This window comes from Mastomys coucha, unplaced genomic scaffold, assembly GCF_008632895.1.
Source record: "Mastomys coucha isolate ucsf_1 unplaced genomic scaffold, UCSF_Mcou_1 pScaffold12, whole genome shotgun sequence".
Taxonomy (NCBI): Eukaryota; Metazoa; Chordata; class Mammalia; order Rodentia; family Muridae; genus Mastomys; species Mastomys coucha.
The window spans coordinates 7,691,188-7,711,927 of NW_022196894.1; the positions used below are offsets into that span (position 1 = coordinate 7,691,188).

Sequence of the window (20,740 nt, forward strand, 5' to 3'; positions counted from 1 at the left end):
AAAAAAAAAAAAAAAAAAAAAAAAAAAAAAAAAAAAATCAAAGGAGACCCTTGTTTCTAACCACATAATCCAGTTAATTAAGTACAGGCCTATATTCAATCTTAGCGACGTATTCACAAAAGAGGAAGTGACACTTACAAGTAAAAGGGAGGAATTACTGTTGTTAAGCGTTGTTCCCTCTCTAGCAGTTGAGGTGGACAGATCTAAAATAATAAAAAGACTTCAACAGACCTTTTCACTCTACCCAGAGAATCAGCACACAAGGGCACTGCAGCTGACTAGCCACGGCTCCCACAGCTTTCCCGTCCCCATCCTAGAAGCTTTCTTACTCACTATTGACAAAAGAGGGCTTAGGTCTTTCTTCTAGAAGCCAAGAACAAAGACAACCCTTAGCCATTATTGGAAAATTATCTACAGCAGGGTCTACTGAATAGGACTAAGAGCAACCTAAGAAAGTAATACCCATATTCAAATAACTAAGTAGACTCCTCCTCTCTGACACTAAGCAGCAGGCAGCACTAGGGCCACCTCATCTGAGTCAACCATGCAGTACCTTCCCCTGTCATCCTGTAGCCTATGTTTTCAGCCTCTTCACTGTAAACTTCTGAAACAGTAATTTAGACTTTTACCCTTTCACTATAAAACAATACCCCCCCCAGATATGAAGACTCTCCTCACTATTTATGGTATGTAGGGATACCCGGGTGTAGCTCAACAATAGAACACTTTATATATTATGTGTAGCACTCCAGAAAACCAAAGCAAACTAACAACAAAAACCCAAAACCAAGTATTCTGCCTAGTATTGGTCAGACCAAGCCCTCAGTACTCCATGATAAAATAGGACAAAGGCTGCTGAGCTCAACAGCGGTTGGCCCAACCAGGTCTAAATGTTATCATACTAAACCCAGATGTGAAGCTAGTTTTAATGTTTTCCCATTAAAATATGCTTTAAGATGGAATCAACTTTTACTGCAGAATACACTTTAAATCATTTACTCTAAGACAATGAGCAGCAGCTTAGCCAATCATATGATGTAAAGTCAGTGACATTCCCGTGCCTGCCGCATGCCCTTGCTTCTTACTCTCACAACAGCAGTGAAGTCAAGCCAAGTTCAAACCTGAAGCCTTCCTCTTTACAGTTTAGCCACAATAAAAAACAACTCAAGAAACTACCACCTAAAAGTGCTTTATAAAATTATGATGCATATTTTTATTTTTAGAAAATTGACTGCACTTATTTATAATTTAGGAGAAAGTCTTACCTCGTTTGGATTCAGTCACTGAAAATGAATTTAAAGAAGAGTAAAAGTCTTCCAAGGATGGCGTCTGAGGTGGAAAAAACTCTGCAAAGGAGGGCTGAGGAGCATACCTTGCACCACTGGGCAAGGTTCCAAGCAGGGATGGTGTCCCGAAGGGCAAGCTCGGAGCTGCATTGGCAGTCGGGAGGGGTCCTCTGAGCAGGGTGGAGGACTGAGGAGAAGAAATGGCAGCAAGATCCAAGACCCTCTTTCATTGGCTTAGCGTCCTGCTTTTACCACCAGCTTATCAAACCCGACCTCTTCCACCACCCCTCCATGCCCCAACTGAGGGAATGAGCTGCACAGATGCTTGCATCCAAATGAAGGTTCACTGTAACAATCTTAGAATAGTGCTTGCTACCCGCCATGGTATACCCACCCCGCCACGATGGACTGATTCCTCTAAGATCCAGTTCCCAACTAAGATGGAATCTTGGTAGAGACCTTTTAAAAGATAGGGTCTCATGCAGACTGGCTCAAACGTACTTTGCTACCATAGATGACCTTGAGCTCCTGACCCGGCTGCCCTACCTCCCACACCACTATGCAGTCTGGAACTGAGGGTGTAACCCAGGGCTTCATATATGCTACAAAACATGAGTTATATTCTTAGCCCTCAATTCACACTTTTATTTATTTTGTAATTACTTCTAAACTTTTAAAATTTGTTTAGAAAGGGGAATAGGGGACAGCAAGATGGCTCTGAGGTTAAAGCACTTGCTGTCAAACCCAACATGGCGGAAGAGAAGGACTGACCACTGCAATCTGTCCTCTCACTTCTCTATACACACACACACACACACACACGCACAAGTAAGTATGTGCTACAAGACAAAGATCATGTGTGTGGTGTATGCATACATGTACTGGTATGCCTCTTCATATGAGCATGTATGAAAGCCAGTGGCTAACATCTTCATTATGGGCATGTATGAAAGCCAGTGGCTAACATCAGATGTCCTCAATTGCTTTAGCTTATTCTGGCACAGGGTATCTTTACTGAACCAAGAGCTTGTTGGGAAGCACTTGTCTCTGCATGGCCTAGCTCTGGGCTTAAAGGCAGGGAGTATGTGCTCCCAACTCAGGTTACCCACTGAGTAAACTTAGGCTTAAAAAAAAGCCAAGATGCGCCTGTGTGTGTGTGTGTGTATGTGTGTGTGTGTGTGTTGAGAAAGGGTCTCATTATACAGTCCTGGCTGGACTGGAACTACCTATAAAGACCAGGTTGACCTGAAACTCAGAGGTTTTCCTGCTTCTGCCTCACAAGTGTTGTAATTAAAGACATATATCACCATGCCTGGCTAAGATTCATTTTTTAATTGTTTGAGTACTGTGTGTGTTTGTGTGTGTACGCGCTCACGTGCGTGTGTGTATATCCATCCCTGAGTAGACACTAAGTTCAGAGATAAAGGTCAGGTATCATTCCAGAGGAGCTACCTACCTTGTTTTTAGGACCTGGGCTCACCAATTAGGCTACACTAGCTGGCCAGTAAGCCCCAGTAATCTGCTTGTGTCCACCTTTCCATCTCTGAGCTTACAAGCTTATACTACCATACCTAGCATTCTTACACTGGTGCTGGAATCAAACTCTGGTCCTAAGCTCTTATGGCAAACACTTTAGTCACTGACCCGTCTCCTGAGCTCTCAAATGCCTGTTCTCTATCAGTGTTATGCTTAATCTTCCTACTCCAAAAATGCTTACTACTTTCTAGACAGTATGCTTCTTTCTATTGTTCAGAAATGACCAAGTTATCCAGTTATCCTCAGAAGCAAATAAAATGCCAAGGTAAGAAATCCAAAGTTAATCCTAGATGCAATACAAGTTACCTAGCATGTCATATCATGATTTAAATAAGAGGTAGCTATGTCCTTGAGAAGAGAAAGTAGGGTTGGGGAGTTGACGTAGTGGGTAAAGTGTTTGTCTTGTAAGTTTGAGGACATGAGTTCAATCCCTGTAAACTGTTAGAAAATATATAAATAAATAAAAATATTTAAGAGAGAGAAGAGGGGAGTAGAGGGCAGGACAGGGCAGGGCAGGGCAGGGCAGGGCAGGGCAGGGCAGGGGAGGGTAGGGGAGGGGAGAGGAGAGGAGAGAGGAGAGGAGACTAAACAGAGCAGGGGAGATGGCTCATCGGTTAAGATACTTCTCTTCCAAAAGACCAGAATTCTGTTTCCAGTGCCCATGTGAGGTAACGAGCATGTGCCAGTAACTACAGATCTGACACTGTCCTCTAGCCTTCATGGTCACCTACACACTTCACATGCACACTCATGTTTCTTTCTTTTTTTTTCAAGACAGGGTTTCTCTGTATAGCCCTGGCTGTCCTGGAACTCACTCTGTAGACCAGGCTAGCCTCGAACTCAGAAATCCGCCTGCCTCTGCCTCCCAAGTGCTGGAATCAAAGGCGTGCATGTGCCACCACCGCCTGGCCACAGTGAAACTCACCATAACAGCAGCATTTGCTTCTGGGGCAGAATCAAGAAGAGCATCTATTTCATCTCCAAGAACAATGTCATCATCTAGAAAAGCGTCTGATACGGTGAAGGGAATCTTCCCTCCATTTGCAAACACTGTGGATGGCAGAGGGCTCTCATCCACTTGCAGTTGCAAAACCGAAGTTACAGGCATAATAGGAACAGAGGCCAGCTCACTCCCAACGACATGAGAAAAACCAGATGTAGGAAGGCAGACAATCGAAAGTGCCTCTTGCCTTGGGGTTAACAAATCTGTAACATACATAGAAATTTACTCACTCTAAGACACCGTATTTACAAAGTAGGACTGTTGTTGGGCAATAACAGAGGGCATGAAGGATAGGTGAAATTATGGATGCAGTCCCAACCTCACTTCCATCACACAGCCACCTCACTGGGCAATACTATAGAATATGCACAGACTAACCCTGGCAAGCTGGCAGGCATATTTCAGAGGGATAAGATCGAAAGTAAAAACGTACCTGGCTCAATATCTTCCACAGAATAGTTCACAGCCTGGAAATTAGACAAACAATGAATCATGTTTTCAAGATTCTAAACTCTAAAATAATCTGTAAAAATCCTAAAAGGGTGGTGCAGATTTGCAAAGACATTTGAGAAGATACAAGAAATCAAAAGGACAGTCTTCTACTCTGTTTTGTTAGTGTGTTTCCAGACAGGGTTTCTCTGTGTAGCCCTGGCTGGCCTGGAACTCGCTCTGTAGACCAGGCTGGGCTGGAACTCAAGAGATCTGCCTGCCTCTGCCTCCTAAGTTTGGGATTAAAAATTGTGCACCATTATGCCCTGCTCTTCCTTTAAAAGAGGGTCTCATAGCTGGGCGGTGGTGGCGCACACCTTAATCCCAGCACTTGGGAGGCAGAGGCAGGTGGATTTCTGAGTTCAAGGCCAGCCTGGTATACAGAGAAACCCTACCTCAAAAAAAAAAAAAAAAAAAAAAAAAAAAGGTCTCATGTAGCCCTGGTGGCCTCAAACTCAGGACTGAGATGAGAACAACTTTGAAAATCTGGTCTTTCTGCTTCCACATCTGAGGTTACACAGGCATCATCATCAGACCTCGCTTTTTACTTTCTTTTTAAGATAGATCTCACTGTATTATCCTGGCTCACCTTACCCTCCTAGACCACTGAGTGCATAGCCAAACTGGGAAACACTGTGTACTTAGCAGAAGGCACTCCTCAAAGGCTATTTAGGAACAGAAACTGACCTCGCCACATCCACAGCTCTTCAAAATGGCCAGTGCCATCCCAAAAACCACAAGAGTTTACTTCAAGGTTAAAGAAAGAATAATTGCCGGAAGTGGTGGCAAATGCCTTTAATCCCAGCACTTGGGAGACAGAGGCAGACAGATCTTTGTGAGTTCGAGGCCAGCCTGGTCTATAGAGTGAATTCTAGGACAGCTGGTGTTACACAGAGAAACCCTGTTTTGAAGCAACACCTCCCCCTGAAAAAAAAAACAAAAAAAACAAGACAGTATTTAACTATGTAGCCCTAGCTGTCCTGGAACTCTCTATGTAGACCAAGTTGGCCTTGAACTCACAGAGTTCCTCCTGCCTCTCTGCTTCTGAGACCTGAGATCAATAGCATCTATAGCCATTTCCTGAGAAAGTTGTCTTGTTTAATTTTTTTGAAAGAGTTTTAAAATTTAGATTTGTTCATTTTATTTTACCTATGTTTTGGCTGGGCATGTCTATGCACCACATATATGCTTGGTGTCCTGGAAGGGCACAAGACAGCAGCAGATCCCCTAGAACTGCAGTCACTGATGGCTATGAGCTGCCACATGAGTGCTGGAAATGAACTTTTCCCCCTAAGTTACTCTTTTTTTTTTTTTAAAGATTTATTTATTCACTATATGTAAGCACCACTGTAGCTGTCTTCAGACACTCCAGAAGAAGGGGTCAGATCTCATTATGGATGGTTGTGAGCCACCATGTGGTTACTGGGAACTGAATTCAGGACCTTTGGAAGAGCAGTTAGTGCTCTTAACTACTGAGCCCTTTCTCCATCCAGCCCCCAGCCTCTTTCTTTTTTTTTTTTTTTTTTGAGACAGGGTTTCTCTGTGTAGCCCTGGCTGTCCTAGAACTCACTCTGTAGACCAGGCTAGCCTCGAACTAAGAAACCCACCTGTCTCTGCCTCCCAAGTGCTGGGATCAAAGGCATGCGCCACCACTGCCCAGCATTCTTTTTTTTCTTTTCTTTTTTTAAACCCCAATGTTCTCAAAACTACTATCTGGCCCAGAGCCATAGTTCAAAGAAAACCGAACATTTAAGTGTTCACATCCTGTCACATGCTCTAGCGGCCTGCAGGAAATGCTGGCTGAAACTAAAGTATAGGACTTGAGTTGTTTTTTGTTCTCTAAGGTGATAGGAAGTCATGGCCAGTTTCATGTTTGAGGCATCAAAGAGAACCACACTAAAAATACAAAAAGCACAGCTGCTAAGCCCTCCATTCCTGCTTTCCTCAGAAGCAGGAGCTTGTACAGGTAATAACCCTACCTTGGGAGCCACATCCCCAGGAACTGCTTTCAGTGAGTGCTGAAATAAAATGAAAACAGAATCTCAAAACAGAACCGACTCAAGATTATAAAACAAAATGAAAAGAATTCTGAGAGAGAAGTTTTGCTTACCTCAGCTCTAACATATGCTTTCCTTATTTTAAATCCCAATTTCTGAGCTAATTCTTGAGTTAATTTTATTACATGTTCATCCTGGAAAGAGCAACATTCATAAATGTATCTGTAGTGAAGCAAGTAAGCAGGGTTGTGGCCCTTGTCAGCTATGACATTCAACTAATGCAAGCTGAAGGTTGCATGACAGCTTGCCTCTTTCTGCATGTGAGAGCTGTACAATACTCACGACGCTAACGAACAAGCCGAAGCACCAACTCCATACCTGAGGCACTGCTAAGGAGCACTTAGCCACAGCGTCGTAGGCCTCTCTGTAGTGCCCTAAGTCACGCAGAGCCTTAGCCTTCCGGTACAGAGCCTTGTAGTTACTGGCATTAACACTGAGGACAGCGTTACAGTCTTCTAAAACTTTATCCCGGAGGCCCTGGAGGCAAAGGCCGAAGAGGAAGCCAGAATCACAAAATTAATACTGTCTTCCATACCTGTTTCATACATGAAGACAAATGCATGACCCCATTTTATAACATTCAACTTAAACTCAAAGTTTGCAATGCTATTTTTTCATTTGAGTGATTGTTAGAATATTCCACATACATAAAAGTAGGTAAGTTATCACGAATATCATCTATATACTCCTCTCCTATGTCAGACAGATCTGAGTACTTAGTCCTAGGTCGATCGCCAAGGGAGACAGCTTCTGAGACATGTGTGCCCCATTTTCCTCCTCCTGTCATCACTGCTTTTAAATCCATTAAAAATGACAAATGTGGAGGCTCGAGAGATAAATAAGCAGTTAAAAGCACTGGTGGCCACTCTGAGAGTTCCCAGGTTTAATTCTCAGCATCTGTCTATCAGGAGGCTCACAACTGACTGATACTGCAATTCTAGGGAATCAGACATCCCCTTGTGGCCTCTACAGACACCAGGCAAACATGGCAGTGCACAGCCACACAGACGAAACACTCATACACACTGCACATGAATGGTGCATACATGCATGTTGGCAAAACATAAAGCAAAAGAAATAAATCTAAGAAATATATTTTTAAAGCCAAATGGGGGGTCGGTGAGATGGCTCACCAGGTAAAAACATTTGCAGTGTAACCCTGATGACCCACTGTGCAACTAAAGAACCAAAAGTTGGCCTCTGAATTCTATACTCTCATTCTCTCTGCTCTCTCCCATATTAATAAATAAAATAATAAATTTAAGTGCAAAGTGAGTAACTCTAGGTAATGACAGTGTGCTATGTATTTCAAGAGGGCTGAGGAAGGAGGTAGGCCACAGCTCAACGATGGGGTGCTTGCCCAGCATGTGCAGGCCCTACATTTCATCCCCAGCCCCATGAGAAATAAAATAAAACTTCCTGTTGAAAAACAAAACAGTAACAAAAATATTGTAGATTTATCTTGCAAGAGCCTGCTCTTGGCTGGCACCCAGAAGCCCTCCAGGAGCATAGCACTATAACAATAATTCTTTGTAAAAATAAAATTAAAAAGAAATTTTAAGGTTGAGTAGTGATGACACATGCCTTTAATCCCAGCGCTTGGGAGGCAGAAGCAGGTGGATTTCTGAGTTTGAGGCGAGCCTGGTCTACAGAGTGAGTTCCAGGACAGCCAGGACTACACAGAGAAACCCTGTCTCAAAAAAAAAATAAAAATAAAAAAAAAAAATAAAAAATAAAAAATTAAAAAAATAAATAAAAAATAGAAGAAAAAGAAGGATTTGCCTATGTTCTTACTGTGAACAAATAACTCTTACCCTGGTTTGAACACTGTATAGTATACACACACATCACTGACACACCACATGTTATGCCACAAATCTCTAGTACTGATATGTCAATTTTAAAAGGAAAATATAAATAGCTTAATGATCAGGAATCCATTATAGAAAACAACATTAGCCATCCATGAGCACACATGAACAGAGCTAACAGGCCAGGGGTGCAGCTCAGTGGTAGATGTCCTACTCTTACGTTAGGGCCCTGAAAGCACAAGGCCCAAGGTTCCATACCTCATGCAGGGCAAAAGTTAGGAAAATGACTTTTTATTAATGTAGTACATCACTGAAGAAAACCCTCCAGAATTACTTTAAAATTCCCAACTCACCATATTAGAATAGCAGGCAATACAATTTATACGAAGTTTTTCAATGATTTCTTCAGGAATTAAAATTTCTTCAGACTTTGCATAATTAGCTATACTCAAAGCTTCTGAGTACTGAATTAGAGAGCTACTCCAGTCACATTCCCGATAAATATCATTTCCTTCATTAAAAAGATTTCTCACAAGCGCATGCAAATACACCTAAAAAGAGAAAATTGCCTCTTGAAACAAGAACAAGCAAAAACAGAAATAAATATCATCTTTATGCTTAAAACCCCAGAGAGCACCGGTAGATAACAGGGCAGAACTATGGTTAGCAAGCCTGCCACTGCTGACTCGATAGGAAGTTCACCTTGCCTACATTAGCAAGAGAAAATACATTCCCCTTATCAGGAAAATTAGGGCCAAAAGCACATTGCATGTATGTCTCTGATTCTGTGCAGATAACACTTGGAGGAAGTACTCAGTCAAGAGAGTCCATTTTATACTTACAGCTTCAAACTTGCAGCCATCCTCCTGCCTCTGCTTCCAAAGAGCTGAGACTACAGGCAATAGTCACCATACCCAGCTTTAGTTTAAGCCTTTGACTAGTATTTCTGATAAGGCAACAGTAATAAATGCCTTCAGCGTGCTGTTGTGCACATACAAGGAAACATGTATGTGAGGTATGCACACATGCACAGCACCCTTTAGTATTTGCATTGCATGTCTTTACCAGTATGCTTGAACCTTTCCACATTTTTACAGACCATTTACATTTCTTCTTTAAAAGCATTACATTATTTGCAGGGCTGGGAGAGTGGTTGTGTGCATGAGTGGAGGCCAATCAGTCAGAGCTGGAGGCGGATCTCTCCTTCTACTCTGTGGGGTCCATAGAAGAAATTCAGGTCATCAGGCTTAATGCCTGGCACCCTTACATGCTAAGCCATCTCTCTGGCCCTGCATTTCTCCTTTCATAAGCTATTTGTTTAGATCATTTCTTGATTTAAGGAAAGGAAAGTAAGCTAAGTAATTTGATTATTGAGTGATTATATCCATTTTTTGATAAGTGTAAATAATGGCTTGATAACTTTAAAAGATCTTTTCTATCACAAGATCAGATAATTTTTTTGGTCTTAATAAACACATGTTTAAAATGACTAGATTACTGACGAACAAACCAGACCCGGATGCCTGATGTAGCTGTGACATACCACTTAACCTAGGTGGGCCCCAGTTCCATATGTGGAAAACAAAAGGGTTTCTCTGGGTAGTTCAGCTCAAATACTGTCTGACTCTCCTCTGTGGAGAGGGAAGAGGAGGGACTGAACACAGGGAAGAGAAGAGGAGGGACTGAACACAGGGAAGGAGAAAGGTGGACACTTGGAAACACACACCCTCAAGAGATTCAAAGCCACAACTCTGTAGTCCAAAGCCCAAAGGAATGGTCACTTTCTCCCTGGGTCTGGCCAGTTCATCCTCAGCTCTTCCCCCCCCCATCTAAACAATCCTCATTCACTGCTTTCAGGACTTAACGAAAACAAAAATAATGATACCCCACATTCTCTGCTGAATTCTAGCCCACTTATTTTTGATAAATGTTAGTTAATTGGCAAAGGATTAAAACTGCATACTAATTCAAACTACACTAACACAGGAAAGAAACTGCAGGACAACTGTCCAGAAATGCCTGCAAAAGGATGCACTATACAGAAGAGATTGGCCAGCTTTTTCTGTAAATGTCAAAGAGAATTTAAAGCACTACAGGACATTTGAGTTCTGCCCGATGTCACACAGGCACCACAGAGAACCAGTGAACAACTGGCTGTGGCTGCAGTGTTTAGGTAAAGCTCTCTTTATGAAGGATGGCAGCTGGTCAGGTGTGACAGTCAAGGCTAGGCTGCAGAATTCTGCTGCATATTATAGTTCTTGACCCCTGTGCCCAGCCATAGGCCTCCCCAGATCCTTACCGCATACTGCTCCTGGGTCCCTGGATATGACAGCGGAGACCTAAGAAAAAGAAACAAATCTCCTGTAATTACCAAGTTCTACTAAAAGTTTTGTTTGTTCTAAGGCAGTAACCCTGATTGGTCTGGAACTCACTGAGATCAGCTTGCCTCCACTTCCCAAGTTCTGGGATTACAAGAACGCTCTACCATGACAGTTCCCCTATCAGCATAATTCAGCCAGAAATTATCTTAACTGTGCTTTTCAGGGCTGGAGAGAGGGCTGAGTAATTACGAGCGCTTGGTGCTCCTGATTCAGTTCCCAGCAGCTGAACGGCACCTCAAAGATCCAACACTCTCTTGTGGCCTCTGAGGGCACCAGGCACACATATAGTGTACATACACACACGGAGGAAAAACTTAAACACATAAAAATAAACCTTAAAGCAACAACAACAACAAAAATCTGTTGTTTTTGGCTTGGTGTTGGTTCAAAACACATTTTTTTCTTCAGAGACAGGGTTTCTCTGTGTAGCCCTGGCTGTCCTGGAACTCACACAGTAGACCAGGCTGGCCTCGAACTCAGAGATCTACCTGCCTCCGACTCCTAAGTGCTGGGATTAAAGACTCTTGCAACCACTGCCCAGCTTTTAAAAAACAAAAACAAACCAGGGTCTCAAACAGCCCGGATTGGCCTTGAGCTCCGCAGTCCTGAGTGCAGGGGTTAACCCAGTGCTCAGATTTCAGGGACGGAACACCATCACAGTTATTGTTTCCCTAAGTTCAACACTACTTCTGCATTTATTCCTTTTAAAAATAGTTCAGAACTATTAACACTTTGTGATCTGACTTATCGGAGATCAATGTCCCCTCCTCAGAGGGAACAGAGAGGCCCTCCTGCCTGGACATGCACCCGGGAAAATCTGTCTGTCACTAGTCTGTTCCTAACAGTATAGTCTGATGGCGAAAGTCCTGTCTGCTGCAGATGTTCACTTCTTCAGACGTTTAATTCATCAGAATGCTTCAATGGGAACACAATTATTTAATCTAAGTTATGAGAAGACGCTGTAATATCGGAGCTTTAGCCCTAAAAACCAGCAATAAAAATAATAATATCCAAGGATAAGGAAAAAAAGTATTATCGTGGAAATGTGTCATTTCTTTTTTTTTTTTTTTTTTTTGGTTTTTTCGAGACAGAGTTTCTCTGTGTAGCCTTAGCTGTCCTGGAACTCACTCTGTAGACCAGGCTGGCCTCAAACTCAGAGATTCGCCTGCCTCTGCCTCCCAAGTGCTGGGATTAAAGGCATGCAACACCACTGTCCGGCTTGAAATATGTCATTTCTAACCCAACCTGAAAACTATGAAATTTCTCAGCCTTGCTAGATATGGTGGCTCATGCCTAGAGACTGAGGCAGGAGGATTGCTAGGAGTTTTTGGCTTTGGGCTACAGTGTGAGATTTTATCAAAAAACAGAACAGCACAGTTCTAAAAAAACCCAAAAGAGTTCCTGGGTTTCTCCATGTGTAGACTCCATAATACGGGGGAGCCGTCAGACAAGCACACCAGCCAGGGTAGCCGTCATACAAGCACACCAGCCATGATGTGTCACGCTCTTACTGGATGAACTGTAGACCTTCCTTTATGCTGTGCTGCCTTTTTCTTCTCTCCTCGGACACACTGGACATGTTACCCTGTACATCCACTTGCTAAATGAGCAATCTGAAAAGAAACAAGGCACAAAATTACTGCCAGCAATTCTAGATTCCCGATAAAACACTCATAACTCTGGGCCCTTCACTCAGGCCAGGACATACCCACCTCCAAAAGTCCTGGACACTGAGGAGCCTGGTAGGCCTTTCTTTGGGGTCCCTGTGGTCTTGTGACTCTGCCCATCCTGTATGCCCCTCATAAATAGCCTCCACACAAAGTCACATAGCCCTTCCTAATATGGGGGTTTGTTTCTTCCCTCTCAACTCACATGCATGAACTGCCACAGAACAATCTCCGTCTTGTTAAGCTTTTGGAAATCTCCAGAAAAGAAACCTCTGCATCTGCCTGCCTCGGAGGGGTCTGACTTCTGAGTAAGCAGAGCCAGAGCTCCTGAGCTAACCCTTACTGACACCCCAGACGGATCTAATACAGCAACTTCATGCTACGGCTAGCCAGTCCTTTGAGCAGCCTTCATGGAGTAGTTCCCAGCAAGTTAAAAAGAACTCCTGAGAAGGACCCTGAAATAAAGAACGGATTTCTGTGGGTTAGCAAGATGGCTCAGTGGATAAGAACTGGTTGCTCTTCCTGGACTTGTGCTTAGATCCCAGCACCCACACTGGCAATTCACAACCATCTGAGATTTCAGTTCCAGGTGATCTGATGCCTTTTTCTAGCCCCACTCAGGCACTGCACACATGTAGTACATCAACATGCATGCAGACAAAACACCCACACACATAAACTTTTAAAGTATGCATTCCCTGATCCCCAAGCTAGGCTCCCAGGCTCAGCGTCTGAGCCTCAGTGCTTGCTTGTTGGGTATCGTCCGCACTGCTGGAGGTTAACAGCCTCTCTAGCCACCATCTGTGGCAATCAAACATAGCTCCAGACACTGCCAAATATCCTTGGGGGAGCCAGTGGGGGAGGGGCATCCCATCACCTTCCACTGAGAACTGAAACTGACAACGAACGGGGTATCTTAGCAAAGGGAAGTCCCAGCCACACTTCAAGCTGGCAGCCGGGAATTCTGGTTCACTACTGCTTGCCACTGTCAGGGTAAGGTACACAGGACTGGAAGCCTGAGGCTGACCGCCACACATCCATTTTGTCTTCCCAACACTGTCAAATGCTAAGCATTTGTATTAGATACTGTAAAGGTGGCACTCAGAAAAGACACCTACCACTTGTTTTTAAATATTTCCCTAACTAAACTGGGTGTGGTGGCAAACAACTTTAATCACAGAGTGAGTACCAAGACAACCAGGGCTGCCACTGGAGACTAGAAAGATGGCTCAGTGGTTAAGAGCACTAGTTGCTCTTCCAAAGACCCAGGCTCAAGTCCCAACACCCACATGGCGGCTCATAACTATCTGTAACTTCTATCCCAAAGTGCCCGGCACCTTCTTCTGGAACCAGGCATGCAAATGGTACACAGACATGTATTTTACCTGCACAAAACACCCATGCATACATGCAATAAGTAGTTTCATTTTAAGTTCATGACACTAAAGTAATACAATGACATTATTTCCGGAATTTTGGGGTTGTTTTTGGTTTGGTGTTGTTTGGGTTTGTTTGGTTTTGGTTTTTTGAAACAGGGTTTCTGTTTAGCCCTGGATGTCCTGGAACTCACTCTGTAGACCAGGCTAGCCTCAAACTCAAGAGATCCATCTGTCTCTGCCTCTAGAGTTCCAGGATTAAAGGTGTGCATCGCCGCCACCACTACCACCACCTGCTACTTCTAGAATTTTGAAACAGCTTTTAAACAGTGTGGTCTGGAAGCAGCAGAATTGGCTCAGGGGTTGACATCCTCTGAGATTTTCCTTAGACAAAGGGCAAGGATAATATAGCTTCTGTCTGTCTGTCTGTCTGTCTGTCTGTCTGTCTCTCTCCCCCCTCCCTTTCTCTCTCTGGAATGGGACTGTTTACTTGTGTCCCACCCACTGCTGCTCTCTCCAGCCCAGCTCGCTCCTACTTACTTTTTGTGTGTTGGGAGTGTGGCAGGGAGTGCCAAAGGCTGGAAGGCTGGATCAAAGACCTCACATAGACTAAACATGTAATCTACCATGTAGTCTACCACTAGACTGCATCTGCCTACTTGTCTTTGTCATCAAGGGGAGAAGGGTAAAAGGTTCATGGTACTCTATAGGCGCCCTTTGTGATTTCTGGAGTCTACAATGGTCTCTTAGAAGAAAAACCATTCTGTGCATGACTATTTGTTCTATTAGGATGTTTTGTACTTGGCCTTCTGCACTAAGTACCAAATAGTATTCCATAGCTACCCACACATACCATACAAAGTGCTCTGTGGTTAGGCTGTACCACAATTTACCCAAGCCCTGGTGTGCATCTCCTGCTGTTACAAGCTCACAGGTTCCCCAGGCACACAGGGAATCACTCACCTCTGTAGGATAGGGAATGGGTGTGTGGAGTAACACTGCCCACCGCAAGCAGAAGGGCTCCTTCTCCAGCACACCACCAAGGAACTGAGTGCTCACCTTTGTCAACCAGGGAGGCGAAAGCAGTCTATAGCATGGTGAGAGCTCAAGCCCTTTCCAGACTCACATTCCTTATGCCTCCTCCATGAACTTGCTCCCAGCTGAGTTTACTGCTTACAGGAACTCTTTACCGAGACAAAACACCTAAGATGTCTCCCAATTTTGTCTTTTTTTTTTTTTTTTTTGTCCTAGGATTTTCCACAGCAAACACTTTATTTCTCAGTAGCTAAATTCGTCAATATTTTCTTTTGTGTCTTCTGGAGTTTGACAGAGTCATGAATCTGTGGGTCATCTGTGTACAGAGGCCAAGCTAATCTTGATGTTATTCCAAGTTTAGCGCATGTGCTTTTGAAGCAAGTACTAGACTCTGACATACTCAGAAATATATTCATTCTGAAATTATAAAATAACTTTTAAAATGTTTTCTTCTAGTATTTACTAGTTTTAAAAAAAAAAAAAAAAATCTGATCTAGGGGCTGGAGGGATGGCTCAGCAGCTAAAGCACACTGTCTGCTCTTCCAGACCTGTGTTTTCAGAATCCACATGGCAGCTCACAGCCATCTGCACCTCCAGTCCTAGGGTATCTACTGCCCTCTTTTACATACACATGGTACACAGATATGCATATACTCAAAACACCTCAATGTGCAAGAATTAAAATATGAAAATCTGAGCCGGGCAGTAGTGGCGCATGCCTTTAATCCCAGCACTTGGGAGGCAGAGGCAGGTGGATTTCTAAGTTCGAGGCCAGCCTGGTCTACAGAGTGAGTTCCAGGACAGCCAGGGCTACCTATACAGAGAAACCCTGTCTCGAAAAACCAAAAATAAAATAAAATAAAATAAAATAAAATCTGGGGTACTAGAGAGATGGCTCAGTGGTTAAGTACACCAACTGTTCTTCCAGAGGTCCTGAGTTCAATTCCCAGCAACCACATGGTAGCTCACAACCATCTGTAATGGTTCTGGTATTTCTGAAGACAGTGACAGTATACACACATAAAATAAATAAATGTTAAGAATAAATAAATCTTAAAGAGAGAAAGAAAGGAAGGAAGGAAGGAGGGAAGAAAGAAAGAGAAAGAAAGGAAGAAAGATAGAGAGAGAAGGAAAGAAAGAGAATACAGGAAATGGAGTGAAGGCTCACTTAGTAAAGCACTTGCACACACACACACACACACACACACACACACACACACACGAGGACCCAAATTTGATTCCAGTACCCATATAAATGCCAGGTCCAGGAATGTACATCTGTAATGCCAGTGACGTTAAAGCCAACAGAGGATGATCCCTGGAGCCTGCTGACATCAACTTGTGCCCTCCACATACTTAGGAATCATTAAATTAAAATGTGATCTACCATTTTACTGTAAGCAATAATGTTAAAATACACATTCCTGTAAGAATCCCCTCCTTGGACTTCCAGTTACCCCGACACTTAGTAAAACTTCATCTATTCTACACTGACTAAATACTAATACATTACATACTAAAGGTCATCTTTCTCATATTCAAAATTCTAGAGCTATTGATACTTTTTTTTGGTGACTAATTGTAAATTCTTTTTTAAACAATATCATGTTGCTTCATGTACATGCACTATGGGAGGAGAGGGCACTGGATCCCCTGAACTGGAGTTACAGACAGCTGTAACTGATGCTAGGTACCATGTAGATGCTAGGAACCAAACCTGGGTCTTCTGAAGAGCAGCAAATACTCTTAACTGCTGAGCTAATTAATTAATTAATTGGCCCCATTAAGTATATGTCTTAGTCAGGGTTTATATTCCTGCACAAACATCATGACCAAGAAGCAAGGTAGGGAGGAAAGGGTTTATTCAGCTTACACTTCCACATTGCTGTTGATCACTAAAGGAACTCAGGACTGGAACTCAAGCAGGTGAGGAAGCAGGAGCTGATGCAGAGGCCATGGAGAGATGTTCCTTACTGGCTTGCCTCCCCTGGCTTGCTCAGCCTGCTCTCTTATAGAACCTAAGACTTCTAGCACAGGGATGGCACCACCCACAAGGGGCCCTACCCCCTTGATCACTAATTGAGAAAACGCCCCATAGCTGGATCTCACGGAGACACTTCCCCAACTGAAGCTCCCTTCTCTGTGATAACTCCAGCCTGTGTCAAGTTGGCACACAAAACCAGCCAGTACAGTATAAGTTTTCTTCCCAAACCTAGCCAGTTCCTCGATCCAGAAACTCAGTGTAGACAGCTCTTTTATTCACAGTTCCACATCTTATCAACTCTCAAAGCCCACCAATGACAGCATGGGAGCACCAGGCATCCCATGACTCTTAAGACCTCCTCCTACACCCGTTCCCATCCACTTCCCACAGGGAACTTGGAGAAAGGTTCTCGTAATAATACAGTTTAGAAGTTGGGAATGATGGTGCACTCCTGTAGTACTAGCTGTTCTGGAGACAAGAGCATCAGGAGTTCAAGGTCAGTCTCAGCTTTAAAAAAGACCACATCTCAATCTCAAAGAATCCAAACAAATGAACACGCCCCAGAGTTATTACTGCACTTGTGGGAGAGTCCACCGGTGCACTGAGAGGAAACCTCGCTTCCTTGCTAAGCACGAAAGAAGCTTCCCTTCTTCCTCCAGGCCACACGGGCTTTCTGTGGATTGTGAGACGGTCTGAAGTAACCTACCTCAAAAGCATTGTTTGTTGTTCTCTCTGTCCAGTGTACATCCCAGTCTTCCACAGAGCTGGCTCCTTTTCACACCGGAGTCTGGGCTTAAATGACACGTTTTGGGACCTTGCCTTCTCAACTTAAATTGCCACAATGCCCACCTTAGCCTCTATCAATCAGCTAAACAGGGACCTTGCCTCTTGACACTGTCTGTATGAACAACAGACATCAGGAACTCTGTAGAACTGTTCACAAAACAGAGTGGAACAAGCTGCACATGGCAGCATACACCTGAGGACACAGTCAGAAAGATGGGGAGTGCCAGGCTAGTCAGGCCACAGGAGGAGACCATCTCAAAAGAAGTAATGAAGGAAAAGCAAACAAATGAAGCACCAAAAGAAAAGGTCCAAACAGAAAATGGCTGATGGGAATGCAGAGTAGCTATGGTGGGACTCTACATCTACCCACTCCCAGGAACAGTGAAGATTAGGAATAGACATAGATGACAGCCACGAAGAACCGAAAGCCATAAGGGACACCCCAAAGAGTATGGCAATCCATTTCCTACACAACAAGAAACTGAGGGAGGGCTGTCAGCAGCACACATCCAATCAGAAAATCCAGTTAGGTAGCAATTAGTCTCATTAACTCTAATTAGCTCATGTAAGTCATGAGCTACAATCTCTGATCTCTTTTAGAGATCAGCTGCCTTAAAATTCCTTATTTGCCTGAAGTTACATGAGGAGGGAGAATCGCCTTGGATCCTGTTCTAATGAAGGCATTGATTGTCCTTCCGTCTAGCACAAGCCTAGTATGGTGAAATCCACAACCTTTCAACTTTCACTGCATGGGGAGAAAACAGCTCCCATGAGCAGATCCCAAAAAAAGTGAGATGCTACTACAACATACTGAGACAGAAATGGCAGCCGGGGCTTGCACGCACGCTCGGTCTGTCTGTGTGTGTGTGTGTGTGTGTGTGTGTGTGTGTGTGTGTGTGTGTGTGTGTGTGTGTGTGTGTGTGTGTGTGTGTGTGTCTGTCTGTCTGTCTGTCTGTCTGTCTGTTTCTCTCTGTCTCTCCCCACCCCCCACGGCTATACCAAGAGCTTTACCTGTAGTAAATCATCTGACCTCAGTGCTATGAGGATACACAAAAAAGTGATTCTGGACACAAAGCTGGCCTCAAGACACAGCTCGAGGAAGTGACAGAGCCACACTTCAAAGCTAGCCTCACTATTCTGTGCTAAGTGGCCCAGGCTCCTGGAGGAGGGTCAGTGCCTGTCTCAGGTTGCCTGGGCTCAGACACAGGTGGTCACTGGATGGTCACCCAAGAGGAATAGCGTAAGCATGCTTCTGCACACATGTGCACACATAGACATACTCAAGGGGAATCATTTAACGCATCTTAGCTCAAGCTGAGGGGCCAGGAAAGACTTCTAAGAAAACTACTCCATGGACTATGCTTGGCCAGGACATTTTTAGATACAAATACTCATGTGAAGCCACCATCTTTACAAGACACACCAACAGATGGTCTACCAAGTGGGCCCAACTCAACTACCATTATGGGACTGGCAAAGCATTCTGGATATGTATATGATCAAGATATATGTATAAAATTGTCAAAATATAAATAAAAGATATTTTTAAGGGATACAAGAAAAAGTGGTCCAGTATTATTGTATTTTTGCTTTTTAAAAAAGTGTCCCTAAGGTTTCATTCTTTGTGTGTAATATGTATGTGAGTCTGTGTGCCATGGCACACACATAAAAGTCAGATAACAACTGTATCGTATCAGTTCTCCCCTTCCACCTTTCTGTGGGTTCTGGAGATGAACTCAAGTCTTCAGGTTCGCACAGCAAGCACCTTACCCACTGAGCCAGATCTCTCCTCAGATTTCCTGTGAACCAGATTTAAAACAACAACCAAGTTAGATGATGGTGGCGCTCACACCTTTAGTCTCTGGCACTCAGGAGGCAGGGACAGGTGGATTTCTGTGATTTGGAAGCCAGCCTGGTCTATAACAACCAGGGCTACATAAAAACCCCAGTCTCAGCCCAGTGGTGGCTCATGCCTTTAATCCCAGCACTTGGGAGGCAGAGGCAGGCAGATTTCTGAGTTCGAGGCCAACTGGGTCTACAGAGTGAGTTCCAGGACAGCCAGGGCTACAGAGAGAAACCCTGTCTCAAAAAAAAAAACAAAAACAAAACAAACAAACAAACAAAAGAAACCCAGTCTCAAAAAACAAAACAAATAAACAAAAAACCAACAAAATAAAGCCAAGTGGTTCAAGTAACCGTTTTTGAGAACCTTGTCTTGCAACAGCGCACAAACAGCGCACACTAGCTGACTCCTCACTTATCCAGCCCTGGGCAAGAGGGCAAAATGCCACGCCCTGCAATCCAGGTAGACAAACCCTGCTAGGCAGCTTCTCTCTTCCTGAAACAGCTTCTCCCTTCTCTGAAAAGGCTTCTTCCTTCCCTGAGACAGCTTCTTTCTTCTTGAGATAAGACCCTTTCCTGGAAACTGGAGGGAGCACCAGACAGGTAACTCCTGATCTGAGCTAAATCCTCCCTTCCCCACAGCAAGAGCTTTGAAACAGCCAAGAGATTTTCAATTCCATACCAGAAGCAGCCCCTGTGCCAGAGAAAGCAACTCACAGGGAATCCTACATCTCAGACTCAAACCTGGGATTCTTCAAAAGATCTCTCCGCCAGATCGCCGCCATCATGGACACAAGTCATGTGCAGCCCATCAAGCTGGCTAGTGTAAGCAAAGTGCTGGGCAGGTCGGATTCAAGCTGGCTAGTGTAACCAAAGCACCGGGCAGGATGGATTCGCAGGGACAGTGCACACAGGTGTGAGTGAGATTTATGGATGACACCAGCCACTCTATCATCCGAAATGTTAAAGGCTCTGTTAGAGAGGGCGAGGTGCTCACCCTATTGAAGTCAGAAAGAGAAGCTTGGAGGTTGCGCTGACCTTGCTGCTGGGTCTGGGTACCCACTACCTAGCCCCTGGAATGACCTGCAACTGTTAAATAAAGCATTTGTATTAAAAAAAAAAAAAGGAAAGAAAAGATGTCATTGAGATAATCTGTGTGGCAGTTGTGTGCTCTGACCCCACGGAGGCCCTCCTGCTCAAGGCTGACACTGCCTGCCTTCTCATCATGCATGCTGGAGCAAGCCCTGGCTCCAAATTCACATCCTCTCTTCATAATGTTATGAAATTAACTAGACAACATATTGCTAAACTTGTAAAATTAAGAGGCAAATTTGCAAAAATTCTTGTTGGGGCAAAACCTGGCAAAAATAATCTTTTTTTTTTTTTAACATCAATGACGTCACTTAGAAAGCCATGACAGAGTTGCAAGACAGGTTATGTCCTTACTGCCAAACCTGATGACCCTCGTTTGATGTCCAGCCCACATA

At 43.8% G+C, this 20,740-nt stretch overlaps 1 protein-coding gene across 5 annotated transcripts in view; it reads right to left on the bottom strand.

The window, feature by feature from the left end:
• Zc3h7a (zinc finger CCCH-type containing 7A) overlaps positions 1–20,740 on the bottom strand; it is a 37,787-nt gene that overhangs the window by 14,772 nt on the left and 2,275 nt on the right. For 4 of the 5 annotated variants that reach the window (XR_004116470.1, XM_031362693.1, XM_031362722.1 and 1 more), the window contains 10 exons: positions 12,075–12,176; positions 10,482–10,521; positions 8,536–8,733; positions 6,690–6,848; positions 6,425–6,505; positions 6,294–6,332; positions 4,259–4,292; positions 3,748–4,028; positions 1,266–1,473; positions 139–203 (listed from right to left, as the gene is read on the bottom strand). Coding sequence is in view for 4 of the 5 variants with exons in the window: in XM_031362693.1 (XP_031218553.1) it covers positions 139–203; positions 1,266–1,473; positions 3,748–4,028; positions 4,259–4,292; positions 6,294–6,332; positions 6,425–6,505; positions 6,690–6,848; positions 8,536–8,733; positions 10,482–10,521; positions 12,075–12,142 (1,173 nt within the window). In the remaining variant the exon portion in view is untranslated. Of the gene's footprint in view, positions 1–138; positions 204–1,265; positions 1,474–3,747; positions 4,029–4,258; positions 4,293–6,293; positions 6,333–6,424; positions 6,506–6,689; positions 6,849–8,535; positions 8,734–10,481; positions 10,522–12,074; positions 12,177–17,331; positions 17,418–20,740 lie in introns of all 5 variants that reach the window. The other variant, XM_031362711.1, reaches the window with a different exon arrangement.